At 36.7% G+C, this 27,327-nt stretch overlaps 1 protein-coding gene across 1 annotated transcript in view; it reads left to right on the top strand.

The window, feature by feature from the left end:
* Positions 1 to 448: 448 nt before the first annotated feature.
* Positions 449 to 27,327, top strand: part of qless (decaprenyl diphosphate synthase subunit 1 qless) — a 217,257-nt gene continuing 190,378 nt past the window's right edge. The window contains exon 1 of the mRNA XM_090404571.1: positions 449 to 657. Within this exon, the coding sequence (XP_090260697.1) occupies positions 520 to 657 (138 nt within the window). The 5' untranslated portion in view covers positions 449 to 519. The remainder of the gene's footprint in view (positions 658 to 27,327) is intronic.

The raw sequence follows: 27,327 nt of genomic DNA, 5'->3' as shown, positions 1-27,327 counted from the left end.
TTTATAAAGCCACTTACAGAAATTATAAATGACGAAGATCGTATGAAAACATAATTTTCGGTGTAGCAAAAACTATCGTCATTTGCTTCTGAAATAACCAGTGAATGTGGAACTTAAATTAGTTTTCATATAGTGTGCTTTTTTTTTTTTTTCTTTTCTTAGAATGTTTTTACTTGATATAACTTCCACTTACGACTTGCCATTCCCTTTGAATACCGGTTGAAGACCCGGACGTTAACACATTCAGGTATAGAAATATAGAACGCGATCTATATATAGACACTACTCGAAAATCAACGATCGCCAACGTAACACCGAATGAAACGTTTGTGTGGCATATACTATTCTCTTTGGCACACTTTGGAAGAATTTTGCCCAAGGCTCTGGTGTCGGGACTATATCTCGAGGTTCCTCATTCTGCGCGAGAGTATCTGGGATAGGGAAACTACCAACAAACTAGAAGTAGGGCTGCTAGCCGGAAAGAATCTCATAAACTAAGAACCTCGTGTTGTGTTAGATATGGCTGCTCTTCCAACTCGGTCGTGGTTACCAACACTTGCGGAACGGTTGTGGGACTTGAAGCAGTTGTTGCGTATGAAAAGACTTGTTTCACCATCAGTGAGGTGGATTTCGTCTCCTACTTCTTTACATGTGGAGGTAAGAAAATATCTCAGAATTACTAGTGTATCCATCGCGATTACTTTATGGACTTTATTACTTGTTAAAGATCGATATTCCTCCGCAGTTTGGAAATGTCGTCTGCTATTATTTTGGTAGTGGGTTATAGGAATGATCCGTTTCCTCAGTGACCCCATACAAAGAAATTTGTCTTACTACGATATATGTGTATTATAAAGACTGTAATTTTACTCTTCACCTGCAGGCTCCTCGTTAATTTTTGTAATCTATCGGTGAGTACATTTTTTGTGTGTGGTTAGAATTCGTATAGAATTGCCAATGCAAATAAATGTTTAGTTATATATATATATTTGATTTTTACCTTCGCTGACAAGAACAGTAATTTATATTAAAGTTTGGTTAACTTGTATGAAATACTTAAAGTAATTCATTCATGATTTTCAAAAAAAAATACGCTTAAGCCGAAGGCGGAAGCCTTCCGCTATTCCGTTACTACCAAGGGGCAATCCCCTCTGTTACTGATGGCAACACTTGTCTTATACCGGTTTTATCAAGGGAACCGTAAGCGATACTGTTAATTCATAGGGAGTTTAATTCGGTACAAGTTAACCAAATTATTATTCTGAACTTTTAGCCATAACACCACCTATGTTTCCCATCTTTCAGTGAATTTTTTATTAACTATACTTCGGAATTAATATGGAAGAATATTACCGGAAGTAATTAAAATAGCGAGATAGTTTAAAAATTAATTGCCAGCAATAGTGAAACTTAATTTTAAGTCTTAAATATTCGGGAAATAATAATTTATCACCAAGTAATAAATAGATTTCAAGTTGTTTATAGCAGTATGACAACGTAAATCATATTTAGAATTATTTTGTCGCTTTAAAAGATGGACCACATTTTCAACAAGCTACTGTATGCCCCTGTGCGTTCTGTTGTGCTACATGCAGTTTCAAGTAGTTCGTTCAGTTGTTCTGGTAGTATTATTATTTTTAACAAACATCTCCTGTAGTCAAAAGACCTATCGCAGGAAGTAAGATGGAAGCAAATCTCTTCCAGGAAAAACTCGCTGAAATCTGTGTGCCTACAACTTAGTCTGTTTTGAACTGACTGGTAAATCTTTCAACCTCTGATGAACATAAGAACTACATTCATGACCATCTATATGGCAAGTTAGGACTAGCTGACTGTGTTCTGGATACTCCACTGCTATTTAATCCTATGTGATTAAATGGAAGAAGACATCTGTGCTGCATAGGAATTGCTACAGTTATGAGAGACTAGTCTTAGAATTGGTATCAGCTGTGAAATACTCCCCTAACCTCAATAAGTATGGCTCCATTAATTTACCTAAAATCTGGAAGACAGTCATTCTGACTACATTTAACTCAACTTCTAATTTCATTTTTTATTTGATCCCCAGAGGGGATCAAATAAAAAATAAAGGGCACCTATTTCCTATTGAATTTTCTATAGGAAAATTCCTCACAGAAATCTTTCACTCAGTCCTTGATTGATACTTTGGTTTCAGATTTGTAAGTGCCTGCCTGTTAAATTTTTTATGTTGACCATCCAGTTTATTCTGTCTGCCTTTTTTTTTTTTGAGTTCCTGGAATAAGTCTTCAAGAACTTGCATTGCTAGACCATTTGATCTGCTGATGTGACCAAGCCACATAAGTTGTTTCCTTTGAATCTTAGTTATGATGCTATTTGTGATGTGATCAGTGTATGGCATTTTTAGGATACCATTTAAGATTTATCTATAGCACTTCATTTCAAATGATAACAACCTCTTTTCATCTTCTTTTAGGAGGATCCAAGTTTCACTTCTGTATAAAAATACTGAATGAACTAGTGTGTCAAGGTGCAATCTGTTTGTAATCTGTGTTTAATTATGTAAGCTTGTTATCTATCCATAGTGGTTTTAGCGTTTGAAGTGGTGTTGTTATTTTTCAATCGTTTTAATATCCTGTTTTGGCTATCTTTATTAAAGATATTGTCTAGGTCTTCAACATCCCAACCGGCCATCTATATATGTCCAGCAAAATCTGGATAACACCTATTGAATAATATGGATAAGTGCAATTTGATCTTGCTATTTCATCTACCATGGCCGGTAGAGAGGTTAAACTGATCAACGTCTTCTGTGGGTATCCTCAAGATTGGACACTTGGATTTAGATTTTTGATTCTGAAATAAAATTTCTATTTGAAATAAAACCGTTTGTTAGCAACAAAATTTAATAGAATAATAAAAAAAAAAACATGTGGTTTACTTGGCTGATATCTTGAAACAAGGCAAAAGCTTGAAAAATTATTCTGGAATTTGGCACTCCATCTACTTGAAGAAACTGAAAGAAGACTAACATTTGATTTCAAAGTCATCATAATATGATTTGTACCAGAATGGTTTCTACCTTTTGATTATGATACATCTAGAGTTGAATTTCTCTTACAAGAAATCATTTGAAATGGCAGAAGATTTGGAGGTTAAATCTTAAAAGGTACATTGCATATTGGGCTGTGGGGGGGGCACAAGAGAGAGAAATGTTTTTTATTAAGGGGCTGACAAATAAAAAGAGATTGATAAATCTCTGGTAGAAAGAAAGATGCACATTAGCTCTATGAACACAGATTAAACAATTATTCTGGAAGACTACATATGGTGATGTACTAGAAGGAAGAATGGCTACACAGAGAGAAGAGGTGGAATTCATGCAGCTGTAGAGTGATTAGTTAAACCAGCATGTGATGGGTAGGAATTGAAGTTGTACAGTGCTGGACCTGGTGATAGCATCAGAGAATTTGTCCATAAGGCAGCCATTTTTTCCCTGATTGGCAATAGTAGTTATTCAGACTTGATGTGGGATGTTTCCTAACATACGTTTTCATTTAGATCTTCCACAATGAGTCCCTTTTGACTTCATGGAGATCAGATGTTAATAATTTAAAGAAGAGTGTATGTGGAACTGCAGAGCAAATGATTATGATAAACTTAAGTGACTTGAAGCATGATATCAGAAACTGCAAGAGAAGTACATCAGCAGCGCATAGATCATTAAGGAATGTTTGAGGCAAGTTTTGTTCACTGCATACTTAGGAGAATAAATTAGGTGGGTGTTAAATGGATGAATGAATAGCATCCTTAAGTAGCAGATCCTGCAATAAAATGTAGTGGAAAGAATATAGGAAGAAATGCAGTGAGTGGGCTAACAGTGAAAAATGCATTCAAAAAATGACGAGCAACAGAATAAACAAGAAAAAATAAGATTATGGGAGAAAATCCTAAAGATTTGGTTTTTTACTATTTGGCAAGTTGAGGAAGAACAATTACTTTGTGAGGGATTCATCAAAAATGCATTCAAAAAATGACGAGCAACAGAATAAACAAGAAAAAATAAGATTATGGGAGAAAATCCTAAAGATTTGGTTTTTACTATTTGGCAAGTTGAGGAAGAACAATTACTTTGTGAGGGATTCATCATATTAGTGGCAATTAATACAGTGATTAAAAGGGGAGACCTATGTGAGAATAGACGTAAATGAGTTGAAGGTGCTTAGGATATTGTGCAAATCCTAGGGTGATTTCAATTTGGGGATTAGGTGGGATATCTGCCTTTGTAATAAGAAGCAAGAGAATAGGCAGCAGCTCTGACTAGGGTGTTCAATTAAGTCTTCTGACAGGGTACTAAGAAAGTAAGAAGAGAGCAAGATAGTTCAGTTTACTTAAAGGAAGTTCCAAGATGTAATAGTTTACTGACTTTACTACATCTTGTCGGAAGTATGTCAGAAGGTGACTATGCAGTTATGACACTGTCTGGTTCCATAATGCTAGGCTGCCAAGGAAAGATTGTTACTTGTTTCGATCTAGTCACCAACTACTCGAGTATAGTGGCTTAAGTGCTGTGAAGACATAATGTTGGAGGTTTAATGGATTTTTTACAACACTCAGAAAGGATTAAAAAGAATTTAATACTTCCTATATTTCATCCTAGTCACTAGGACATCTACGGGGATTACAAAAATAACTAATGTAACATAACACAAATATCATACAATACTAAGCCCAACCATGTGGGTGACACTCAAGTCCTATCTAGGTGGGGTGCCCTCTAAGGGCGGTTGTAGGTGGCCTGGAATATAAAGTAGGATCTCTGGTGATGAGTGTTTCCCAAATTTTCGGAAGCTTAATGCAACCGTATTTATTAAGATTTGGTTGATTTCTAAGGGCTGCTGCTGCTTCTAAGAATAGTCTCTCTTTCTTGAATTTGCTGTGATGATGGAGCATGGTGATTTTCTTCCATGATACTCTGTGGGTGGTGTCCAAGACATGGTCAGCCAAGCCTGAATTTCCTTGCTCATTCTTTGCCTCCAAAAAGTAATTTATCATATGCCCAACGCACAACTCTCCTGAAATTACGGAAAGAAAAAAGTATCATCATCACCAGAGCGGATAAGGGTAATGCCACAGTCGTTCTTAATACCAGTGAATACAATCACAAAATGCATATTATCCTCTGCAATCGCACTACCTACATCCCGCTAGAACATGACCCCACAAAAACACAAGTTAAAAAATTAAAAATCTTACCTAAAAGAGTATCTTCCTGGCCCCCCGACATCACGAAAAAACTTAAACCTTTCTGCCCCCCCCCTCGAATTTACGACTTACCAAAAATCCACAAACCTAATTCCTCACTCAGACCTATAGTAGATGCCACCAATGCACCTTGCTACAGACTGTCTAAACAGCTGGCCAACTCTCTGACCCCCCTCACTGGAAGGTCCACTTCCTGTATAAAAAAACTCGACCCACTTTAAAGCCCTTATATTTAACCTTGAATAAAGCAGACATATTGGTAATCTTTGATATCTCCTCTTTGTTTACTAATATTCCCTTAACTGACACCTTATCTCTCTTACAAAAAGTTTTCCCTTCTGACATCTTAGATCTCTTTTCCTTTGCCATTAACTCTGGGTATTTTTCTTGGAAGAACAAAATCTACAAGCAGATAGAGGGAACCACCATGGGTTCCCCCCTCTCCCCCTTGCCAATTTCTATATGGAAGATTTAGAAAAACAAGCCATAGACTCAGCCCCACTCAAATCTTCTATCTGGCTAAGATATGTAGATGATGTGTTCTCTATTTGGCCTCATGGCCCAGACACATTAGACTCCTTCCTCAGTCATCTCAATAGCCTACATCCAAGAATCCAGTTTACTATAGAAAAGGAAATGAACAATTGTTTACCTTTCCTAGACACCTTAGTCACACGCCTGCCTAATGATACACTTGCCTTCACTGTATACAGAAAACCCACACACACAGGCAGATACATTCACAAACTCTCACACCACCACCCCTCTCAACAATATTGTATTATTAAAACTCTTACCAAGAGAGCCCACAATCTTTGTTCCAGTGGAACCGCCCCCCACTACTGAGCTTAACTACATACGCAACACTTTCCTCTCCAATGGCTACAGCGATCATAGTATCAAAAAAATAATCAGTTCCTCTCCCATTCCTGGTCCTTCTCGTCAACAAGAATTTAAAAATGCCATCACCATACCCTACATCCGTGGCACATCCGAAAAAATAGCCAAGATTCTAAAAAAGTACAACCTACACACAGCATATAAGCGCCACCGCAAACTTGCTACTCTTATCCGTTCTACGAAAGATCAGCTCCCTCCTCTTTCTCTGCCTGGAGTTTACAAAGTACCCTGTTCCTGTAAGCTGGCGTACTTTGGGCAGACAGGCAGATCAGCATCCATCTGCCTAGAGGAACACAAGTCTTACATCTGTAAACACAACTATGGTCATTCAGGCTTGGCTGACCATGTCTTGGACACCACCCACAGAGTATCATGGAAGAAAACCACCATGCTCCATCACAGCAAATTCAAGAAAGAGAGACTATTCTTAGAAGCAGCAGCAGCCCTTAGAAATCAACCAAATTTTAATAAATACGGTTGCATTAAGCTTCCGAAAATTTGGGAAACACTCATCACCAGAGATCCTACTTTATATTCCAGGCCACCTACAACCGCCCTTAGAGGGCGCTCCACCTAGATAGGACTTGAGTGTCACCCACGTGGTTGGGCTTAGTATTGTATGATATTTGTGTTATGTTACATTAGTTATTTTTGTAATCCCCGTAGATGTCCTAGTGACTAGGACGAAATATAGGAAGTATTAAATTCTTTTTAATCCTTTCTGAGTGTTGTAAAAAATCCATTAAACCTCCAACATTAGTCACCAACTAGAAAAACTTTTCCAACACATTTCCAAGTTAATTGATCTTTGTATGTAACTAGGGTTATGAGGGGAAAAAAAAACTCTAGGAGAAGCATGGCTTTACAAAAGAGATATCTTGTTAGTAATTTGCATTCTGTTAAATTTGCATTCAAATTAGATAATGGAAATGGCTATCTTAATAATGCTGCAGGTAAAGTTGCAGCGACAATTGACAAGAAATCTGTATATCCACCTCCATTCATAGAATGGTGGTGAATATAAAGCTGGTGATTATGACGTTGCAAAGATCAGGAGTTTAAATGAGATGGGTATAAAAGTAATGTCTACAGAGATTATGTATGCAATCTGGATAACGTGAATAGTAATAATCTGTTGCGTGATGACTATAAACAGCAGGCTAAGAAGCTGACTTTGTTAAAAAATGATCAAGGTGCTGTATGAGCAGCAATTAGCCAGTTGAGCAAAGACAAATCCAATATCTTTTTGATATGTGACAAGTAAAGAATGATTGTGAGTGGATGATAAAGGTAGATTGCTAGCTGCTGAAGAGGATATAGTTGAGGTATTCATAAATACCTCAATGGAAATATGTTTTATATAAGTACCTTTTTGTGTGTCATAATTTAATCATAACAAGAAGCTTGAATGTAGAGAGAATGGTGGAGAAGGGACTGATAGTGAGTTGGCAGGAATTAATAGTACATTTATAATACATCTTAAGAAAATGTTCTTGTGAGTTAACAGCAACCTTGGCATTCTTGTTTAACGAGATTTGCAACAGGATGAAACTCTAAGTAATGAAAAGAGGACAAAATTGTTCTACACTGGTTTCCATAAATTAAGGAACAAAGAGAAAATTTATAAATCAAAAACTGAAGTTTTATGCATTTCTGTGAAAAGCGGTACATGAAAATGTGAGAAGTGCCCACAAAAATTGTAATAAATAGTTTAACAGATTGGTACATGAAACAATAGTCACAAACAAGATTAAAAAATGATATTTGTCAGAGTGCCTCAGTAAGGAATGTGATCATACCTCACAGCAATACAGTGCTCACAATGTTTCATACTGTTTTATAATAGTTCTCTAGGAACTCAATTGGCAGTAACAACCATTTCTTCTGCAAAGTTGTCTTAAGTTCCTCAAGGTTTTGGGATTCCATTAGTAAGCACATACAGGTTGGTGTGTCCACCCATCAAGATGCCTCATCAAACGATTAATCTACCTCCACCTTAAGTGCCACCTACACAGATATCAGTGCTGATAATGGGTCACTTGTCCTCTCCAGATCAGAGTATACATGGTATCACTTTACAGCTGATTTGCTCTAAGAACAGTACCGAACCCCATTGGTCTTGGGTTCAGTTGACATGGAACCTAGTCTATATCAAACATTCTATCTTGTGGAATGAGGGATAGGGTATGCAGACTTCCTGTCGTCTAGCATACAGACTATCTTTGTGAAGCCTTCAGTGTGTGGAAGCAGATATCAGTGTTCCTGTAGATGACCTAAGGTCAGATCATAGGTGATTGAAGGAGTGACAGATGGCACTCCTGTTTTGGCGAGTATATAATTGGAGATATCGATAATTCACTGTGATTGTAGCCCATGGTGTTCCTTCATTATATTTCCAGGATGCTGTTTCTGCATTCATATTCAAGAATTTTGCTATCATGAAATGTTGTGTTCTCACTCCAGACGCAAAATGGAAAACCATACCACTCCAAAACACCTACTTTTATGCTGTAGCTTACTTGCATATACTGCTGACAGTGCCACTCATTTGTATATGATAACAAGACTCAGCATCACTTTTTATATAATGTACCTGACTTTTCAGATACATAATGGACCAGACATGTTTCACCTCCAGCCGAAGTTATTGAGATTTTTCTGTGTTCCTTAATTTATGGAAACCACTATATTTTGAAGAGGGATTGATTAGACCAAAGATTTAGAATTATAGGAAAAATTGTGTCATAAGTTGTGGTGTTGGAGTGGTTAGGGAGGTGCTAAGATCCAGAATAGGATTGATGAGATTGGTATCAACTGTAAAGGCCGGCATGGGGTTGTTACAAGATTTCATTTTATTGGACAAGAGAAAGGCATATACAGTAATATATTCATATATTTGCAAACACCTTGGATAGATTGCTACAGTACAAGTTGGTAACTGAATGGAAACAGATGTAGTTAGATAATAAAATAGTTTGTTTGATTGGCAATTGATTATCAATTAGGTATCAGCAATTTGTATATTGGGAGCGATATCCTATAAGAGGAAAATCACTAGTGTATGCATGCTGCAGGGGTCTGGTAATCACTTTTGAGCTGGTATGCTAATGATAATGGGAGAGGTTTAAATGGAGAGTTGCAGTTGAGGAGAAGAGCATATATCTGATTCATATCACTGTCTCTTCCTGTCTGCCAAACTCTGCAGAGCATAATCCATCATATTTACACAGAGTGTTCCATAGTCTTAAGATAATTTTATTATTATTATTATTCCTGACACCTCCAAGGAGTCCGAAGACTCATCGCAGAAGGACACTTGCAACTGTCTCAACCACTACACCTAACCTCTACTACGAATCATCTCCATCTATCGCCCACCACTACCACCACAACTGGTATTCTATGTCTGTAAATTGCGTAGTTCTGAAGGGCCGATTTGTCTCTATGTGGGATGAAAACCCGAGTTTCCAGGAGAAAAAACCCTGCTACCTCCATGTGAGATCGGCTAACTCACCTTCGATTGAAAATCGTCCAGATAAAGATTCCTCCCATCACGACGAGAATCGAACTTAGGCCTATTCCAATCGAAGGGTGCAATGTACCGTCATTCTTCCAGTTGCGCTACGGAGGCACGTATTCACTTACCTCTGTGCCTTCATTAATGTTTACTTATCATACAGCCCTCTAGGTCTGCAGAAATCCACACATTGTTCAATTAGTGCCTAATAAGTGAAACTGTTATTCTTACTCCTGCTTATCAGTACCTTTCTAATTATGACAGTAATTTTCTGGGCAACCTTTACAACTTTTGCATTGTGTTCTATGTACTTCAGCTTCCTGTCCACCAGTATTTCCAGATCCTTTGCTCTTTCCTCTGCACTATCGTGAGCAAAGCTCTCTCCAATACAAGTACCAGACTATTCAGATTCTCTTGCAACAAGATCGCATCACATGAGATCTTACTGAAATTTCTCTTCCCAGTTTAGTATTATCTTTAAATGACTATCTTCTCTCACACTTTTATATCATTGGTATAAAACAACAGGCGTCATGGAAGAATATCCTGTGTTACTACCATGTTTCCCTTTCAAAACATTGCACCCTCCATACGTAATTCATTGGCTACTATCTGACTACTATTTCTGTAATCAGGTACAAACCAACTGTCCACCCTCATCTTGCTTAATTTCAGCAGCAGCAGTTTGTCATGTATTTTATCTATTGTGCACCTGCAAAATTATGGAAATTTTGAAACACCTTTAGAAAGGTGTCTGCTGTTAATCCAGATTTGTATTCTATCTTTAACCAGCTGCCCTTAACACCTTATTTAGTGGCACTATTCTTTTCACTCTTCTGGAATTGTTGCCATACTCCTGTTGAATTTCAAAATCAAGGGCAGTATTACTTCTTTGCATGTTCTTGTAATAAACATGATGACATAGTCTAGTCTTATAGCTTATTAATATCAAGCTTACTTAAATTTTCAAATGCTTCATTCTTGAACTGCTGGTATCTTGTCTTCTTTACCCCTCTCATCTGGTACTGCTCTACACATGAAACATAACTGTGACTTGGACAAGGCTTCTCCACTTGTTATCAGTTGCCATTTATTGCCTGGTGGATTTATTATCATGGCTTGTACTATTCCTCCTCTCTAATTTATTTGAGGTTCCACCCCCCCCCCTTTTTTTTTTTTCTAACTCATATATGGCATCCTTCTGATGTGACTCTAACAGAATCTAGCTGATTTTCTGAATTTGCAGGATTCTAGAGAACTCCTTCTTAGGCCATCCATTTCTACCGCACATAGTTTTTGTTTCTGATGTTGTGTTAATGACTATCTTTCATCTCCATTTATCAGAATATTTTTTGGTTGTGATCCTCAGTTTTTTTTTTTCATGTACTTTTTGACTCTGTGGGTCAAGAAGTACATGAAAAAAAAAAAAAAATTCTTGACCTTATTTAGCATATACAATGCTCCTCTTGCTTGACTTGTGATAATCTGTCTTTTTTGCAAGTCCTAGATTTATGCAGTATTGTCCCTCGATGTTGCTGAAGTATGATGACAAAATACTCACTGGATGTTTTTAGTGAATATCACCATTGTGTGTGTCAGTTACAGCCAATAAAGTCAATCCTCTGTATTTATCATTTCTGTAGAATTCTCTGACGTTTTATTTTGCTTCTTCAGCCAGTCTCCTTTTATATGCCGATATCTCCTTTCTCTTTATAGTTGTCACCTCCTGGCCTGTGTGTCCTGTATTCCTTGTGATGTTGAGGAATATCCATTTTTTTCTTTCTTATTCTTACATTGCAACTTCTTTCTCTTCTTAATATAATCCTAACTCTAAGAATACAATCTCACATCACCATCAATAACTTTGTAACTCGTACCCATGAATGGTTGTAAACCTATAGTACATAAGGACCATGGATGGCCAAAGAATATTTTTCCCCCCCTATTTTTATATAAGTTAGAGAGCTTCCGTTGCTCACTCAGTATAGACGAAGCCCTTTGGTCTGAAGGACCTGGGTTCGATTCCCATCCATGACACGAGGAATGATGACAAGTGTCATGCCTCTGGTCTCCTTTTGACTAAAGGTGAATTAGCTGGTCTCATATGCAGGTAGAGAGTTTTATCACCCAGAAACTCAGGTTTTTTTGTTCCTCAGAACAGGCAAACTGGCCCCATGAAACCCCCCCCCCCCCACACACACACGCGGATTTACAGCCATGAATACTTACAACAATATGTGAAAGAGATAGTCCTCACCACATGTCGTTATGCCCATAGTTACATGAGTCACATCGTAGTAATCAACCTCCTGGATAGGAGATGCACATGAATGGGATGGGAGAAGTTCCCTGCTTTGGAGACCATACATCAAACTGTTTTAAGCCACTTAAGGCCTCCAATACATGAGTCCTGAAGTGGCTTAAAACTTATGACTGGTGGTCTGGCACCAGTCACTGAAATTTATCCTCACCTAAAGACAATCACAAATATCCATACCAGTGGTGGAATGATTTGAACATGTAGCATAGAGAATGGATACACTGACCACTCAGCCAATCAGGCTGGCAGGTCACTAGTCTGTTTTCATAGTTTGGTCATATTCTTCCATTCTATAATTCCACACTTCTTTTTTTTTTTTCAGTAAAGCTTGCTCCTGTCTATTTCCCCATGTCAAAGCTGCATAATCAGTCTCATCAACTGGTGGCAGTGAGATGATCTCACCTATTATTATTGTATGAGATATTATCATTAAATCCAACACATTTTTATCCTGCTTGTTGCCTTTTCTGCATGTTGTATAAGAGGGTTATCCCTAAGTGGTTCAAGGAATTAATTTTCATTATTTATATATGTGCTTAATAAAGCACCTATATGACTTTTAACAGTAGTTTCCAGTCATTTCTTCAGTAATCATCTGTCACTTGCTAGTCAGGCTGATATCTCACTACTCAGGAGTCATCTTAGGTGGAGTATCACAGTCATCTGATATATCATTGTTTCATGCTCATTCCTAGATCTGAACCAATTTCTGTGCTTTTGTTAATGCTATGGCTAATTTTTACCATTTGTATGTCTTATCAGTGTTGCAGCAAATATTTATACATTTTCAGTTCCAACACTTGTACACCACCAATTTTCATGCATCTTTTGATTTCACAGTCTTGCTGGATTAGCTGTTTTGTCAGATCAACCAAGGTTATGTAATAATAATAATACTTCATTATCCCTCTGACCCACTGATTATACCTCTCTTATGTCTCTAAAGCACAGTGGACCTAGAATATTAAATATAAATTAAATGTGATTTAAGTGATTAAATGAAATTATTATTACATGACACCTTCAAGGAGTCCAAAGACTCATCGAGGGAAGACACCTACTTTACAACTCTCTGTCTCTACCAACCACAGCGAACCACAACTACCATCATCATCTACACCAATGCCATCTACTGCCCGCCACCACCACTAATATTTTTGTCTGTAAATTGCGTGTTGTTCTCAAGGTTGATTTGTCTGTATGTGGGATGAAAAACCTGAGAAGGGGGGGGAACCCTGCTACCTCCATAGAAGATCGGCTAACTCACCTTCAATTGAAAAAACCCATATAAAGATTCCTCTTGTCATGACAAGAATTGAACTTAGCTTTTCCAATTGAAGGGCGCAATGTACCATTGTTCTTCCAATTGCACTACATTAGTATAAATGATACAATGCAATTCTTTCATTGTTTTTATTAGGATTCAGAATATCTGTAATTTTAGAGCCAGCATAGTGATGAACAACAAGCATTTCTTTTGAATGTTCATCCATTCAACCAGATTTTCTTCATTAAGCTTACTTGCTTATACCCTTGTAAGCAGGTCCCATAACACTCCTTTGCATATTCAGACAACTCAAGAATAACTTTTTTTCCTCTCTTTTGATGTATTAAATCTTGTAAAGTCATTGCCAACATTTTCCTCAGGAAAATTATCAAACATTCACCAATTAGGCCTGCATTTAAAAAAAAAAAATGCAGGCATAACTTAGTGTTGATACTTGTAGCTTCTCCCAGTCACTAGCAATGAACCAAAACAGTTATTTAATGCAAAATTATTTTAACAAATGTCTCTACAGGCATTGGCAACATTTCATGAAAAAGTGAATGATGCTTAGCCTTCAGAATGCATAATATTCCTATAACAGAAATGAGATATGCAGTGTGGTACTAAATACACTGTATCAATATTTTTATTACTTTGGGATGAGCTGAACAGTTGTCCAGAATGAGAAAGAATTTTGCAATCTTCTGGTAGGTCTACAGATGTGAGTTTGCTCAGGCTTCAGGTTTTTTAAACTATTCAAACATAATATCTGTGGATTACCAGCATTTTTATTTGCATGGTATATTAGGATAAATTTTAATGTCTTTCAAGGTCCTGTCACCAGTGGCTTACATTTGTGCATGTGTTTAAGGACCGTAGGTGTGAATCTGTGGGCCTTTCTCTGTTTTTTCCGTGCAAATTTTGAGATAAAAGAATACAAAATCATAAACTCTTAGATCTACATACAAGTAACAGTGGGTTTTTTTTTTTTCTGAAAAGCTCCAAAACAGGGCCAGTAAATGTTGCAATAACTGAGAAAACATTTAGGATACACTATATGAATCAATATGAAGAATTTATATATTTTGTGGAATAAATATACTTCTCAACTTTCCAAGTTTAATACCTACTATTAAATAGTTAAAATTCTGCATATTCTATGATTGGTTAGTAAACTAGTTAGTGCTGCCCTCTATATGTCTATTTTAAATTAATGTGTTGTGAGTAGCTGTTTATTTTGTGGTACTCCTAATGCTCTCTAAAGATAAAATAATGCTTGTGTATATCCTTTCCTGTTATTGGTCATATCCCATTACAACAAAAATTAGTAATGACGATGAAACACTTATGAATTTTTCACTGAATACTCAACTGTGTCCTCTGCAGTTATTATCTACTATCTTCATCCATTAACATAGTCTTATCATTCATCATTCTTACTTCTACTTGTTACATACTGGAAAACCTTTTTTTAGGCTTTTTCTTGACCTGATTGGCTAATTTCTGTTCATACTGTTGCTGTCTTTATCGAGTCACTTTTCTGGACTGCTCCTTGTACTCCTCATGCAATTGTTACCATTATTCATTTTTTGCTGTCTCCACAGTACATTCTTCCAGATTTCATGCTTAATTCCTTCATCCAAAGCTGTGTATAAGAGTTAAATGTTATACTTTTATATATTTTTTTGAGTTACTGTTTATTGTTACAGTTACAAGATTTACATTGGCCATTAAAATCAGTAGCCATATCCAAAAGATATGAATTAGCTGGAAGATGTTTTTTTTAAAATTATGGGTATAGTATTCCCACACTTTAAGTGCTTCGCTTGGAGACTTGCCAAGAATAGTCAATTCATGCTGAAGGGGAGGAAGAAATGAAGGATGTACGAATTGGTCGCCAACACGAGAAATCACCTGCTTTATAGGTAAAATTTTCCAACTGTTATACAAGCAGCATAGTTAACACTTTAAAAACTACAATGATCATAAAAGAGAAGTTAATTTTCCAACGTGTAATAATAAACAACTCATTCCACAATTAATTACCCTATTATCGGAATGGATTCTCCTTCTGTTGAGATGCACAGAAGTGTTGAAGGGTCTCGAATCTATGAGCGTACTATACCATCATTTTAAGAAGTGTGTTTTAGCAGTTGACCTGGATATTACCAACGATGAAAATTTTGGAGATAAGGAGATATATATATAGTAGTTTATCTAGATTTTCAAACACCTGTTTTAACCAACCGACCATGGTAGATGAAATACAGGGTGTTCGGGATAAATTTGACATATTTATAATTAATTATATTTTTCCGTAAGTTACATGTATTAACACACACTTCTCTTCATTTAAAAGTTTGGACCCTTCTTCATTCATATACAAGATGTCAGAAAGGATGGATAGCTGGAACCCACCTGAATCATGGAAGAGAATAACTTGTATCATGATGATTCGTGCCCGCCATCAAAATAAGGATATTACGACTGCTGCCCAATGCTCCCTGAATACAGTAAAAACAATCGGGCATGAACTAGAGACTTGCAATGGTGACTACGAGGATGTAGCAAGAAGAAAGATCCCTAGCAGACGATCTGATTGCGTTCGTACAGCAGAATTCCTCGCAAATTTGCAGGAACAGGTGTTGAAGAACCCTGGCATTGGAATTCGGGCTTTGTTCGTGGAGTTGCTAACTGTAGTCAAGCCCTGGATAACAAGGGTAGGCAATGGTAGGCCGTATGTATGGCAGCAGGATTCGGCCCCTTGCCACACCTCTGGGAAAAGTCAAAAATGGTTGTCTGAAAATTTCTACGACTTCACCAGTCCAAATGTTTGGCCTCCAAACTCCCCAGACCTTAACCCCATGGATTATTTTGTATGGGGCGCAGTTGAAAAAGACACCAATCGCACTTCCAGTAATACAAAAGCCCAGTTAATGGATAAAATTAAAACAGTTTTTGCGGCCCTTCCCAGGGAGACTGTAGCATCAGCTTGTTCGAGGTTCCGAATCAGAATTGAAGCTGTGATCGATGCTAATGGTGGTTATTTTGAGTAAATCTTGTTGATAGTATTGTAATTAACTCTGCCTGTAATGTTTTTTTGTCAATTCATTAAATTTAATATATACAAAGAAGATTTTCTTTTTCCTTACGAAACTGTCAAATTTATCCCGAACACCCTGTATATCAACATCTTAAACTTTGTATGCATATTATTTCAATCATAATTCAGTTTCTCTAATTAGCTTCAAATCCATGATTTGTTTGCATGGTAGAAAAATATATCGCGGTGAGTTAATAGATTGTGGCATAGAAAGTTAGCGTTTAAATTGGGGTGAGTGTTAATGAGATAATAAATTATGACTGATAAGAGACTGGCTGTTTGATAGGTGTTAACAAGTTATATCCTGAAAGACGAAAGTGGCTATGTATGTGCCAGAAAGATATTTAAGCTATTGCTTAATGATGTGTATATTTAGAGAAGTTTAAATGGGATATGTAGTTGTTTTCAGGTAATGCAAACCTGTGAAAAGTGAAGTGGATTGTAGATAAGCTGCCTAAGATAGGTCGATAACAGAATACACTATCTAATCCTTACCTTCCAACTTTTGAAACCTTGAAGCTTTTCAGCACTGAAGTGGCAACCATACTTAATCAAGGAGAAAGCAAAAGTAAAGAATTTAGAGAATTAGATAATGACCTGAAATTTGCAACAAATAATGGACAGTTGGTTATGGCCATGGTGAGTTTGGCACTGGCATGAAGAAAAAAAAGTTATGATTCCACTATTGATCTGGCAGCATTTGGACTCTTGGTTTCAAGATGAAGATATTTTGGAAAGAGTACAGAGAAGATTGAGTTCTGTCAGATATTTGGAATGCTGGATGTGAAAAGAGATTGAAGCAATATTATCTACATTACAGTACCTGGTGGGCAGGAGGGATGGTGATATTAGTGAGATACAAATTGGTAAATTTTTTGGAATAGTTTGATGCGGAAGAGATTTTTTCATATAGTAGAGGCAAAACAAAAATGAGGTGAGCAGAATAGGAACATACTGTTTGATAGCAAGGACTCTGAGTAATCTAGATTCTTTTCAGGGTCTGACCATAAGTTGTTTCCTGCTTTGTTTTATATTTTCTGTTTGCATTCTAATGTTTAGTTGACAATTTAATGCAGATAAAGCTAAAGTACTTTATCCTTGTTCACATTTCCTTTCAAAAAGGAACGTAGTCGAGAAAGCTAGAGGACCTATCTTAAAAGTAATGAAAAATGGAAGATTGCTTCTAAGTTGCTATTTTCTCAAATATTCTCGGATATATTCATACTTTTTTTTTATTTCTGGCTATTTAGTTGCTCCAGCTTTAATGTTCTTTCCATTATTCAATGACCATCACCATAACCTGCAAATAATTTCTCTAATATGTATGATTCTTTTGCTGATGGAAACAATTAGCTCATGATAGCCTCCCCTTCCTCTAAAATGTTTTACTTTATTTATTTTATTATTTATTTTTAATGTTTTTCATAGAAAATATCCGGTTCATTTATTTTCACTTTTCTTGTTGTTTTGTATTATTTATTTATATAGAGCCTCCGTAGCTCAATCAATATAGACAAAGTCCTTTGGTCAGAAAGACCTGAGTTCGATTTCCATCCATGACGTGAGGAACCTTTATCTGGTCTCTTTCAATTAAAGATGAGTTAACTGATCTCATATGAAGGTACAGGGTTTTTCACCCAGAAACTCAGGTTTTTCTTGCCTCAAAACAGGCAAACCGGCCACGTGAACACACATGCATCTACAGTCATAAAATACATTCCTCGTCCCTTTTTAGGAGGGCTCAACTCATCCTAAGGGATGTGGGAGGAAAGGAGGGGGGGAAACCCCATATGAAATAATTTATATACATAATATAAATAACATCAATGCCCTAGTCTTTTTTTTTTTTTTTTTTTTTTTTTTTTCAAATCATTATTTTCTATATAGCTATAGTTTAGGATTATAATCAAAGATGAGAATGCACATTCACTTTTTTAGGATTTCTTCAATTCATTAATGAGTCTGTTCACTGTATATAATAATATCATACAGAGCATCTTCTCTTGCACAAGATGTAATGATGGTATGGCATTGTCTCTGAACCAAGGTCTCAGGAAAAACCAAGCTTACAACAAAAAATCAAATTCATGTGAAAATTTTCTATTTATTTTAGTTATTGAATCTCTTTAAAGGAGGAAAAACAGTTTGCAATCTTTAGTATTAAATGTACAGCTTGAAAGTCTACTGAGCTCAAACAGTGAACTTTTTCAAGCTACTTCAGGCTTCCAGTAATCTTTCTATGGCAAGATTGAAACCTACACCTTGCTGGTTGGAGAGCAGAGATACTATTAATTGTCTAGCTAAGCTAGTAATGTGGGTGGTTCTGAAAATTATAGCTCAATAAGTATCCTTATAACAGCTTAATGGACTTAACAGAAATACCCATATAATAATAATATTCATATTTTATTATTAGAAAAATTACCTAGAATGAATAATGTTCTATCAGATAGACATAGTAACAGGTTCGGATACTGAAAGTTTGGTAAATGGGAGGAGAATTCCACATAGCCTTTAATAAGGAATGCAGAAAACTCCCCCAGGGTATTTACATTCTTGTGGTGCATTGTTAGGTATTCACCTGGATGCTGATTGTAATGATATGCTTACAGTTTGGCATATCATTTTTCTATATGGCTGTTTGATAGGTGTCAAACAGCCATATTATGTCAGCTGGGATGCTGCCTGCAGTGATTAAAGATCCCCCCCCCCCCCCATTTTTCAGTTAGGAAACCAAATAGTGAAAACTTAGCTATTGAAAAAAACTAAGTTCTTGACAGAATTGAAGATAGGTACCATCGACATGAGAATTTTAAATAGAAAAGCACTAGATCAAGGAAAGAAGGGAATAGCCATGATATGAAACATGAAGCTGCTTGCGATTTAAAAAATTTATTTTCAAGTAGAGTGATATAAACAATCTCAAAATGGGAAATTTGATAGCTAGACTTTTCTATTAGAAAGACTGCTTCTTTCTAATAGAAAGAAGTAGAGGAATTTTTTAAGTAGTTAACAAAGGAAAATCAGGCTCTTGTGATCCTATGCAGCAGAGCAAAAATGAATACTGTACATATTGATAAGAATGTTCATGTATGCAGATATGATAATCATATGAATATGAGGGGTGGACCTGTATACATTGTGTTCAGATGTTTTGAATATGTATGGAGATGGAAAAGAGAAAGTTAACCAAGCAGAATGCAGATGCAAGTATATGAAAAGCCAGGAGTTGCACATCTATACACAAATGACAGGAGCATCAAGAACAAAGGAGTTGAGTTTATCGCCTTAGTGAAGATGTTGTAGTCTAAGATTGTTTGCATTACTGAAACCTGGCCCTCTCAAATATAAAAATTTGCTGTAAATGGTATAGTATTTTCAGGAAGGACAGAAGAGATAGGAGATGAGTTGGTGACTACTAATGATTTCATATGATTTGATTCTGGTAAAGGTAGAAACTCATGAAAGCAATAATAGTAATGTTCCATGTAGCAGTGAGTTTGAGGCTATCTGGTGTGAAGTGTTAACACAAAACCAACACAACCAGCTGCATTCTGCTGTTGAACATACTGTGCAAAGGATGCCAGCACATTTAACAGTATGTCCTGTAAATGCATAATGGAAGTGAATAAAAATGTGTTATTCATGCTTGTATTGCTTTTCTCTTTCTCTTGCTCTCTCTCACACACACAGAAGAATTAGTACATCTACATTTGCTACACCATACAGCACCCCCAGTGGCGAATTTTTAAACTACTTTTTTCTCAGATATCGCTTCCACATGATGTGCACATTTCTGCAAAGTTTTGCAGCATTTGGATCACTGGGGGATGTGCCACAAGACTTTAAATAGGGATACTTTAATTTTGATCACCCTGTTTGGCCCTGCTCTCCAGCCAAAAGGCTGCGTGTTTAAATCCCACCGTGAGCATGAATGTTTGTGATTGTCTGTGAAAATACTAGTAGTGGTGGTCGGCAGTAGATGATAAAAGCAGTTGTGGTTCGTTGTAGTTTGTGGAGATAGAGTTGTGGAGTAGGTGCTCTGGAGGTGTCATGTAATAACAATAATAATGTTGGGAAGGATCTGACAGATATTCATTTGCTTGACTAGCAGTTACAGAATGACTTAATAGGCTGGAACTGCAGGCAAATTAAAGTAGTTGTTGCATTCTTAGCAAGTGTAAAGTTACACAATTTGGTGTGATAGATTTCCAGTGGCATGCTGTGTTGAATTGTTTTGAGCAGTTGATGAGGCTAGGTTTGATTTATTGTTACAAGGACAGCAAAATAAATAAATAGTAATAAAGCAGTAAATTAGTAAATGTTCTGTACTTAACTTTTTACAAAAATAGAATTCATAATTAGATATGCTTATATAAATTTGTAAAAAGTTAAGGAGCTTAATGGAAGTGGTTTGCTCTCCTTAGCACTAAACTTCCCAAAGATAAACTTAAGTTCAAGTCTAGTAACTGGAACGTTTTCTAAGCCTTTTTTTGACCAGTTCCTGAGTTAGTCGATCTTGGCATGGGCAAGTAGGTTTTTTCCTCCAGGAAACTCGGATTTTTCATCCCGTAAACTCAAGGAAATTGACCGTAGGACCTACACTATTTCTGACATTAAAAATATCATGTTAGGGTCATGGATCACTAGATTTGAGCACTTGTTGAGCTGTCTCTTCACTCTGGGTTTGCTTATATTAGTGATAGCTTTGAGCCAATTATCTCTGATTGGCTACCAGTGGAGATTGAACTGCCCACTCAGTCTCCAAAAGTTAGATACATCTAAAACAGCCTCACCTTTTCCCTATATGGGAATAAAAGGCATTAGCTGATTATTATTATTATTATTATTTTTTTTTTTTTTTGTAAAAGTTAAAAAGGTTATGCACTCTGTCGGTCTGATGAGATCTGCTTGAGTGTATATTGTTAACTCGATGAGTAAAATTTCATTCCTCTTATGTGAAAAGTGCTGGCATTCCACCAGAATATGACAAATGGCTAGACTCATGTTGCATTTTTCATACATAGGCAGATCATCAATCCTCAGTAAATGAGAATGTGTAAGATGACTAGGAACTGTGCAGGACCTGGCAAGAACAACTTCTTCACTTCTGTTTCTCTTGACTAGACAGCCAATGTTTAATTTCAGGCTTAATCACATGAAATTTGTTTGTCAGTGCTTCTTGCCATATAGCTGGGAAACTAGCATCATATGCTGGATTCCCAGTTACATTGGACATCAAACTTAAGTGTCTTTATTTTATACAAAAGTTGTAAAAGGTCACAACACTGGATGTGAATTATTCACAGGAGACAAGATAGCCTGTAAAGAACTCATTGAATCTGTATAAATTTAGTTTTTTATATGCACAAGTGCAACTCTACTGTATAATTACTGCAGCCAAGTGGGATATAGTAATGTCAGGAAACATAGCATCACAACCAACAGATGACTGATATCTTGAAACACTGTGTGCATTAAATAACTGCATGTAGACAGCTGGTGGAGTATGAGACTTCCTTAGTTCACACAATGATATTGAGTGAAAGATATTGAGCTCCGCAAAGCAGAGAAAAGATACTAGTTCATGTAGGATCCTTTCTTTTCCAAAGTATCCATGTAGGATGCTTTGGAAGATACTATTTTTAGGTCATAGTCAAGAGGTAATTGTTTTATTTAAGTGATATAACAAGCTCATTTACTTCGACATAAAGATTTTGAATGGGCAAAAAAGCACTAGTGAGCTATTCATATATCCTGATGATGGATAGGGTCCAACCACTGGAACATGCCATCCTTTGCAGGACTGTAAACTTGGGACTCATAATCAAGCTTGAGCTGTACACATGCATGATAGTAGTGGAGTAAGGAACATCAATGTGCACCCCTTTCTGTAGCAGATAATATGAAGAATATTCATTACTTTTTATACACTTTTCCCTAAGTTGACGAATGTGTGTAACGAAAGTATGCTTTTTCTCGAAGATGAGGCCCAAGAGCTTGGCCTCTGGTGCTACTGGAATATTATTTTGTCCCATTCTTAAATCAGGATATGAGTGAAGAATATGTTTTAGACAGAAGTGTATAGTCTTTTCTGCTGAAAACCTGATCCCATTACTAAGAGCTCATGAAGGGACATGATCGATTGCTTATTGAAGTTGTCTTTCAATTACCTTCTTATTGCAAGAGTGACAGTAAATCAAATCACTCAATTGAAGTCATCATCATAAAGAGCGTTGCCTACTGTTGAGTGATTCAATTAGTTTTGATAGCAAAGAGTGTCACACTTAAGATAGAGCCTTAAGGAATACCTTCTTCTTGATATGGCTGAGAAAGTTTTTCCCACTTACCTGGAAGACAACTTCAATAAGCTGGAAAAGTTTTTAATAAAAAAACAGGAAAGTTTGTCAAACCAAGATTAAAAAGGTCTACTAATTATATATTGGGTTTTTATCCTTTATCTGCATGCAAGCAAATAAACTTCCATTAAAAAGGTCTTTTAATGCTATATCTCCAGCTTGGGTTTCAAGTATTTCCATGTCAAAGAAGACTGATATCAGATGTTCTCATTTCAAAGAAGCATCTCTTATACATGGACATTGTGTGTTGGAAAGACATTTGTTGCTTTCTAAGTACCAGAGAAGCCTTGCATTTACTATTTTTCCTAATATCTTACAAAGACAGCTGCTCATAGTGATAGGTTGATAATTGTTTGCTTGTGTTGAATCTTTTCCAGGCTTTGGGATGGTAGTGACAGTTAACTAATGCCAACAATCAAGAAACACTTCCAGTGTAAGTATTCTGTTACACAGGAGAAGGTGTTGGAAGCTGCTTTATCATCTTATAATGAATGTCATCCGTCTCCACTGCACTGTGATGAGAGAGAGTAGAAGTGCTCTTTTTAGTTCCTTCTTAATGAACGGTTCTAGCCCACTTAGTGAAAAGACTAACTGCTGTTTCTCTTTTGTTCTTTCAATATTAAAAATTCAAATGGTATTAATCTGTTGTTGAGTTTCTCCCAAAATGTCAGCCATGGCTTTGAGTTCAGCAGCAACACATGCATTATGATTCAAGTTAGATAAATGGTGTGTTCTATGTGTACCTTTCATTTTCTGGATTTTATCCCACACAATTTTTTAATTTGTTGCTTGATTAATAGATGATGTAAATTGTATCCAAGACTTCTTTTGACTTTGACGCCTGACATAACATGCTTTTGGATGAGCCGATTTGAAAGCAATGAGATTTGATGCAGTAGGGTTTCTACAAAATATACCCCATATTCTGTCCTGATCTTTTGGCTACTTAGCACTCAGGATTCCATAAAGGCTTTGACTACAGTGAAAATCACAATGATGTTATTGGAATTTCAGCTGTTGCTACCTGGATACAATCTGTGATGTACTTCACTGCGTCAGCATTAAATTTTTGCAAGACAGGAAAAAGTATTCCAGTCAGTCTATTTTCCACATGGGCATTTGTTCCTCTGAAGGAATAGTGCAAATAACAGGAAAATGATTGCTTCCATTGATGTTCTCTTCAACATTCCACAGTGGAAATATAGTAGGGAAGCAGATTGTAGAATCTATTGCAGAGTATAAGTGGGTAGACATATGGAAGAAGGTATTGACTGTTATTAGGAAGAAAGAGGTTATCATTATCAAGCTTCATCCATTTGTGTTTGTACTAATCCACAGAGTGTTATTGTCCATTAAAGTCACTCATGACTTGAATGGACTGAAGCAGTTGGAATATAAGATTATTAAGTTTGATTTCATTTAACTCATAACCTAATGGTAAATATGTGGAATATGCATAATGAAGAAATACCATGGATAGGCAAATCACTACTGCTTCTGGAGCAATATTAAGTTGGACATGATGGATATGGGCTACTTAGCCCATAAAAGTTCAAGTATAGTAAAATTATTAAAGGCGGAATAGTCATAAGAGATCAAGATGCTCTTGATATTTTTTGTCTTGAAGACATATGTTCATCATAGTTCACTGTCTGGCAGATTAATGGGTTAGAGTGGATAGCTACATTTGCAAAAAAGTTTTGTGGCCATTTGCTATGCATTCCTCATAAACCATGGAGCATCGAATGCCAAGCAGATGCACTTGTTTTGTATGATTTGTATTTTTTGACATTTGAGTCTGAAGTCTGTGTGACGTCAGCTTGGCAATCTGTATGTCCATTATAGATCTGATCATTGTTGACTGCATTGGTTTGATAGCGGGTAGTCCTATTGCTTTGTTTGCTTTTGAGCAGGCATAACCTACATGGATGCAAAGCAGAGTCGTTTGTCTAGTTGTATCCCTATTTGGCATAATTACCTTGCCTTTGGGGCGTGCCCATTTCCTTGTGAAGAGGAAGGCATTGTGCCATCTCCTGAACCATTTCTGATGTCTAATTCTGAGATAGCAGTCTGCAGCTTTTTTTTTGGTTATTGATCTTGGCCTTAGGGATCAGGCCAAGTATTGTAATGCTGTCTGCATATAGAGCCACTGTTGTGGTGGATGTAGAAGATGTCAGCCATATAGCTGGCAAAGAGTAAAGGTGACAGTAGGGAGCCCTGTACTTTCACATGAATCTTCTAAATAGGAACTGCTAAGGCTGGTCAGACCTAATGAGAGTTTGATGTCAATTAATTTCTAGAGTAATCCTCTGCCAGACCTTGTCGAATGCCTTTGCAACACCAAGAAAGACTGCACCGGTGTGCTGTGCTGTTTCCAATTGTATCCTACACTTTGTTCCATGACTCGTAATTGTTGTGCAGTGGAGTGATTTTTGCAGAAGCCAATCTGTTCATCAGGTAAGAGGTTTTTTCCCCTTGTGATTTGTTGTAATCTTGTCAATATCACTCATTTGGCAAACTTTCTTAGACAAGAGAGTAGGCTGATTTGATGGTAATTCTGAGGAAACTGCTTTGCTTTCCCCATTTTTGAGATTAAGATTAGGTCAGCTTCTTCCCAGCATGGCAAAAAGTAGTGAAATCTTAGCATTGCATTAATGATTGCTACATGGTGCATAATGGCTTTGTGGGGTAGTTGTTTGATAACCTTTATGGAAATCCCATCTGAACATGGTGCTTTGCTGTTCTTTAGTTTCTCATATTTCAATGGGCGACATTGATTGGATATCGTTTGGGATGGTTGTGCATCTCAGCATGCTGTGTATGATGGTTTGAACTTTCCTGATGAACTCTAGGTCTGCATGTGTATAGTTTGGGCTACACTATTTTTCTAAATTCTCAGTGAAAGCTTCTGCTTTCTTGGAAACATGATAGATCAAGAATGTTTTTACTGTAGATTGGTGGTAAGGTTTGCGGTCTGTTCAGAGAGCCTTTGTTATCTTCCATAGTGAATGATCCTTGCTGTTTAGAGACAGCAGTTTAGTTTCTCAGTGCTTGATGTACTGAATAGGTGGTGGCAAAATTGTTGAGTATTTTACCCTTCCAATTAGTGGTCCTGCTATTCCAGGCTGGGTACTTGGTGTTTGTCACCTGCTACTAGCATTGCTTGGTTCATGTCTCTCTCCACTAAGTTGGTTTCAAGTAACCATTTGCTGGTACAGTTGTACACATAATAGATTTCAAAGTTACTTATATTAGCTGTCCGGATTTCTGCTCCCATGATTTTAATATTAGTGGTTGAGAGGTTTTTGTCCAGATGTGATCTTATTAAAGCCTTATAAAGGGGAACAGTAACTTAACCATACCTGCTTGTTAGTGTGTTCAGTAACCATGTTATCCGATGTTCTGTCAGTTACCTTTTGCAATGCATCCTCTAAAACTTCAGTTCCCTGGCCTCATTGGTTTCTTGCAGTTCACTTCTATCAATATAGTCCACAGCTTGGGATCTCTTCTTCCCAAAGTGCAACCTTACACTTTGTCACAATTAAACTGACAACCATTCACCTGTGCCCATACTGCTAGTCTATTTAAGTTACTACAGGATTTCTACATCATCCTTATTTACTATTGCTCTTCCCAATTTTTCATCCTTCTTAAACAACTGAATATTTCTCATCGCATCATTTCCAATATCATTGATGTACAAAATAAACAGAGGACCAGGTACCGAGCTCTGCAGTACACCATTAGTCGCCTGTCTTCTCCTGGACTCAACTCCTCCATAAACCACTCTTTGATAACTGTCCATCAGCCACACTCTAATCCAAGTCACCAGATTCACATCCTTCTCTATTTGTTTCAATTTATACAACAGAGATTCTTTATAAAATCTTGTCAAATGCCTCTGCAAAGTCCAGCAGTTTCACTGACTAGCCATTTCCTTTGTTCACTCTACTGTCACTTTATAAGAAGTAAGCAAATTTACCAAGGTGAAGACCTACCCTTCACTAAACCATATTGCACCTATATCATATTCCTATCCATCTAGTCCTGAATGATTTTACAATTTCTCCAGTACCTTAACCATTACTGCTTAAATATTGATTGGCTTTTAATTTGTTATTTCTGTTTTGGAGCCTCCTTGATGTAGCAGGATATTTTGTCCTCTTTCCACTGTGATGACACCTTCTCAGTATACTGAAACTTTTAAACAGCTTGGTCAGAGAAGGTGATAACTCCCTTGGGTATTCTTTTAATACACACCCATGCCAGCTAAAATAACAGATGGTCATCTATTAGTTTAGATGATTTCACATTAAGCTACTACAATATCTTAAGCATCTCTGTTTCTTCAACCTCTACCTTCCATGAGTCACTGGAATTAACTGATGAAATAATAGAGGATTGGATGATCTGGCATTGCAGTATTGCAGCTAGATGGTATACTCTTACAAAATTATCACTTAGTAACTCAACTTCTTGCCTGTTATCTCTTACCATCAGCACTTTTAAGGTCATTCCTCATTTTACTTTCCACATAACTCTTAAGGATTTCTTTTAGCCTCATCAGATAGCTTTCTCTTATATTTAACTTTGGCTTTCCTTTCTATATACGTCATC

Source organism: Typopeltis vanoorti, chromosome 15, assembly GCF_054136105.1.
Source record: "Typopeltis vanoorti isolate ZY-2024b chromosome 15, IOZ_Tvanoo_1.0, whole genome shotgun sequence".
Classification (NCBI taxonomy): domain Eukaryota; kingdom Metazoa; phylum Arthropoda; class Arachnida; order Uropygi; family Thelyphonidae; genus Typopeltis; species Typopeltis vanoorti.
This window is presented reverse-complemented; position numbering and strand designations above follow the sequence as displayed.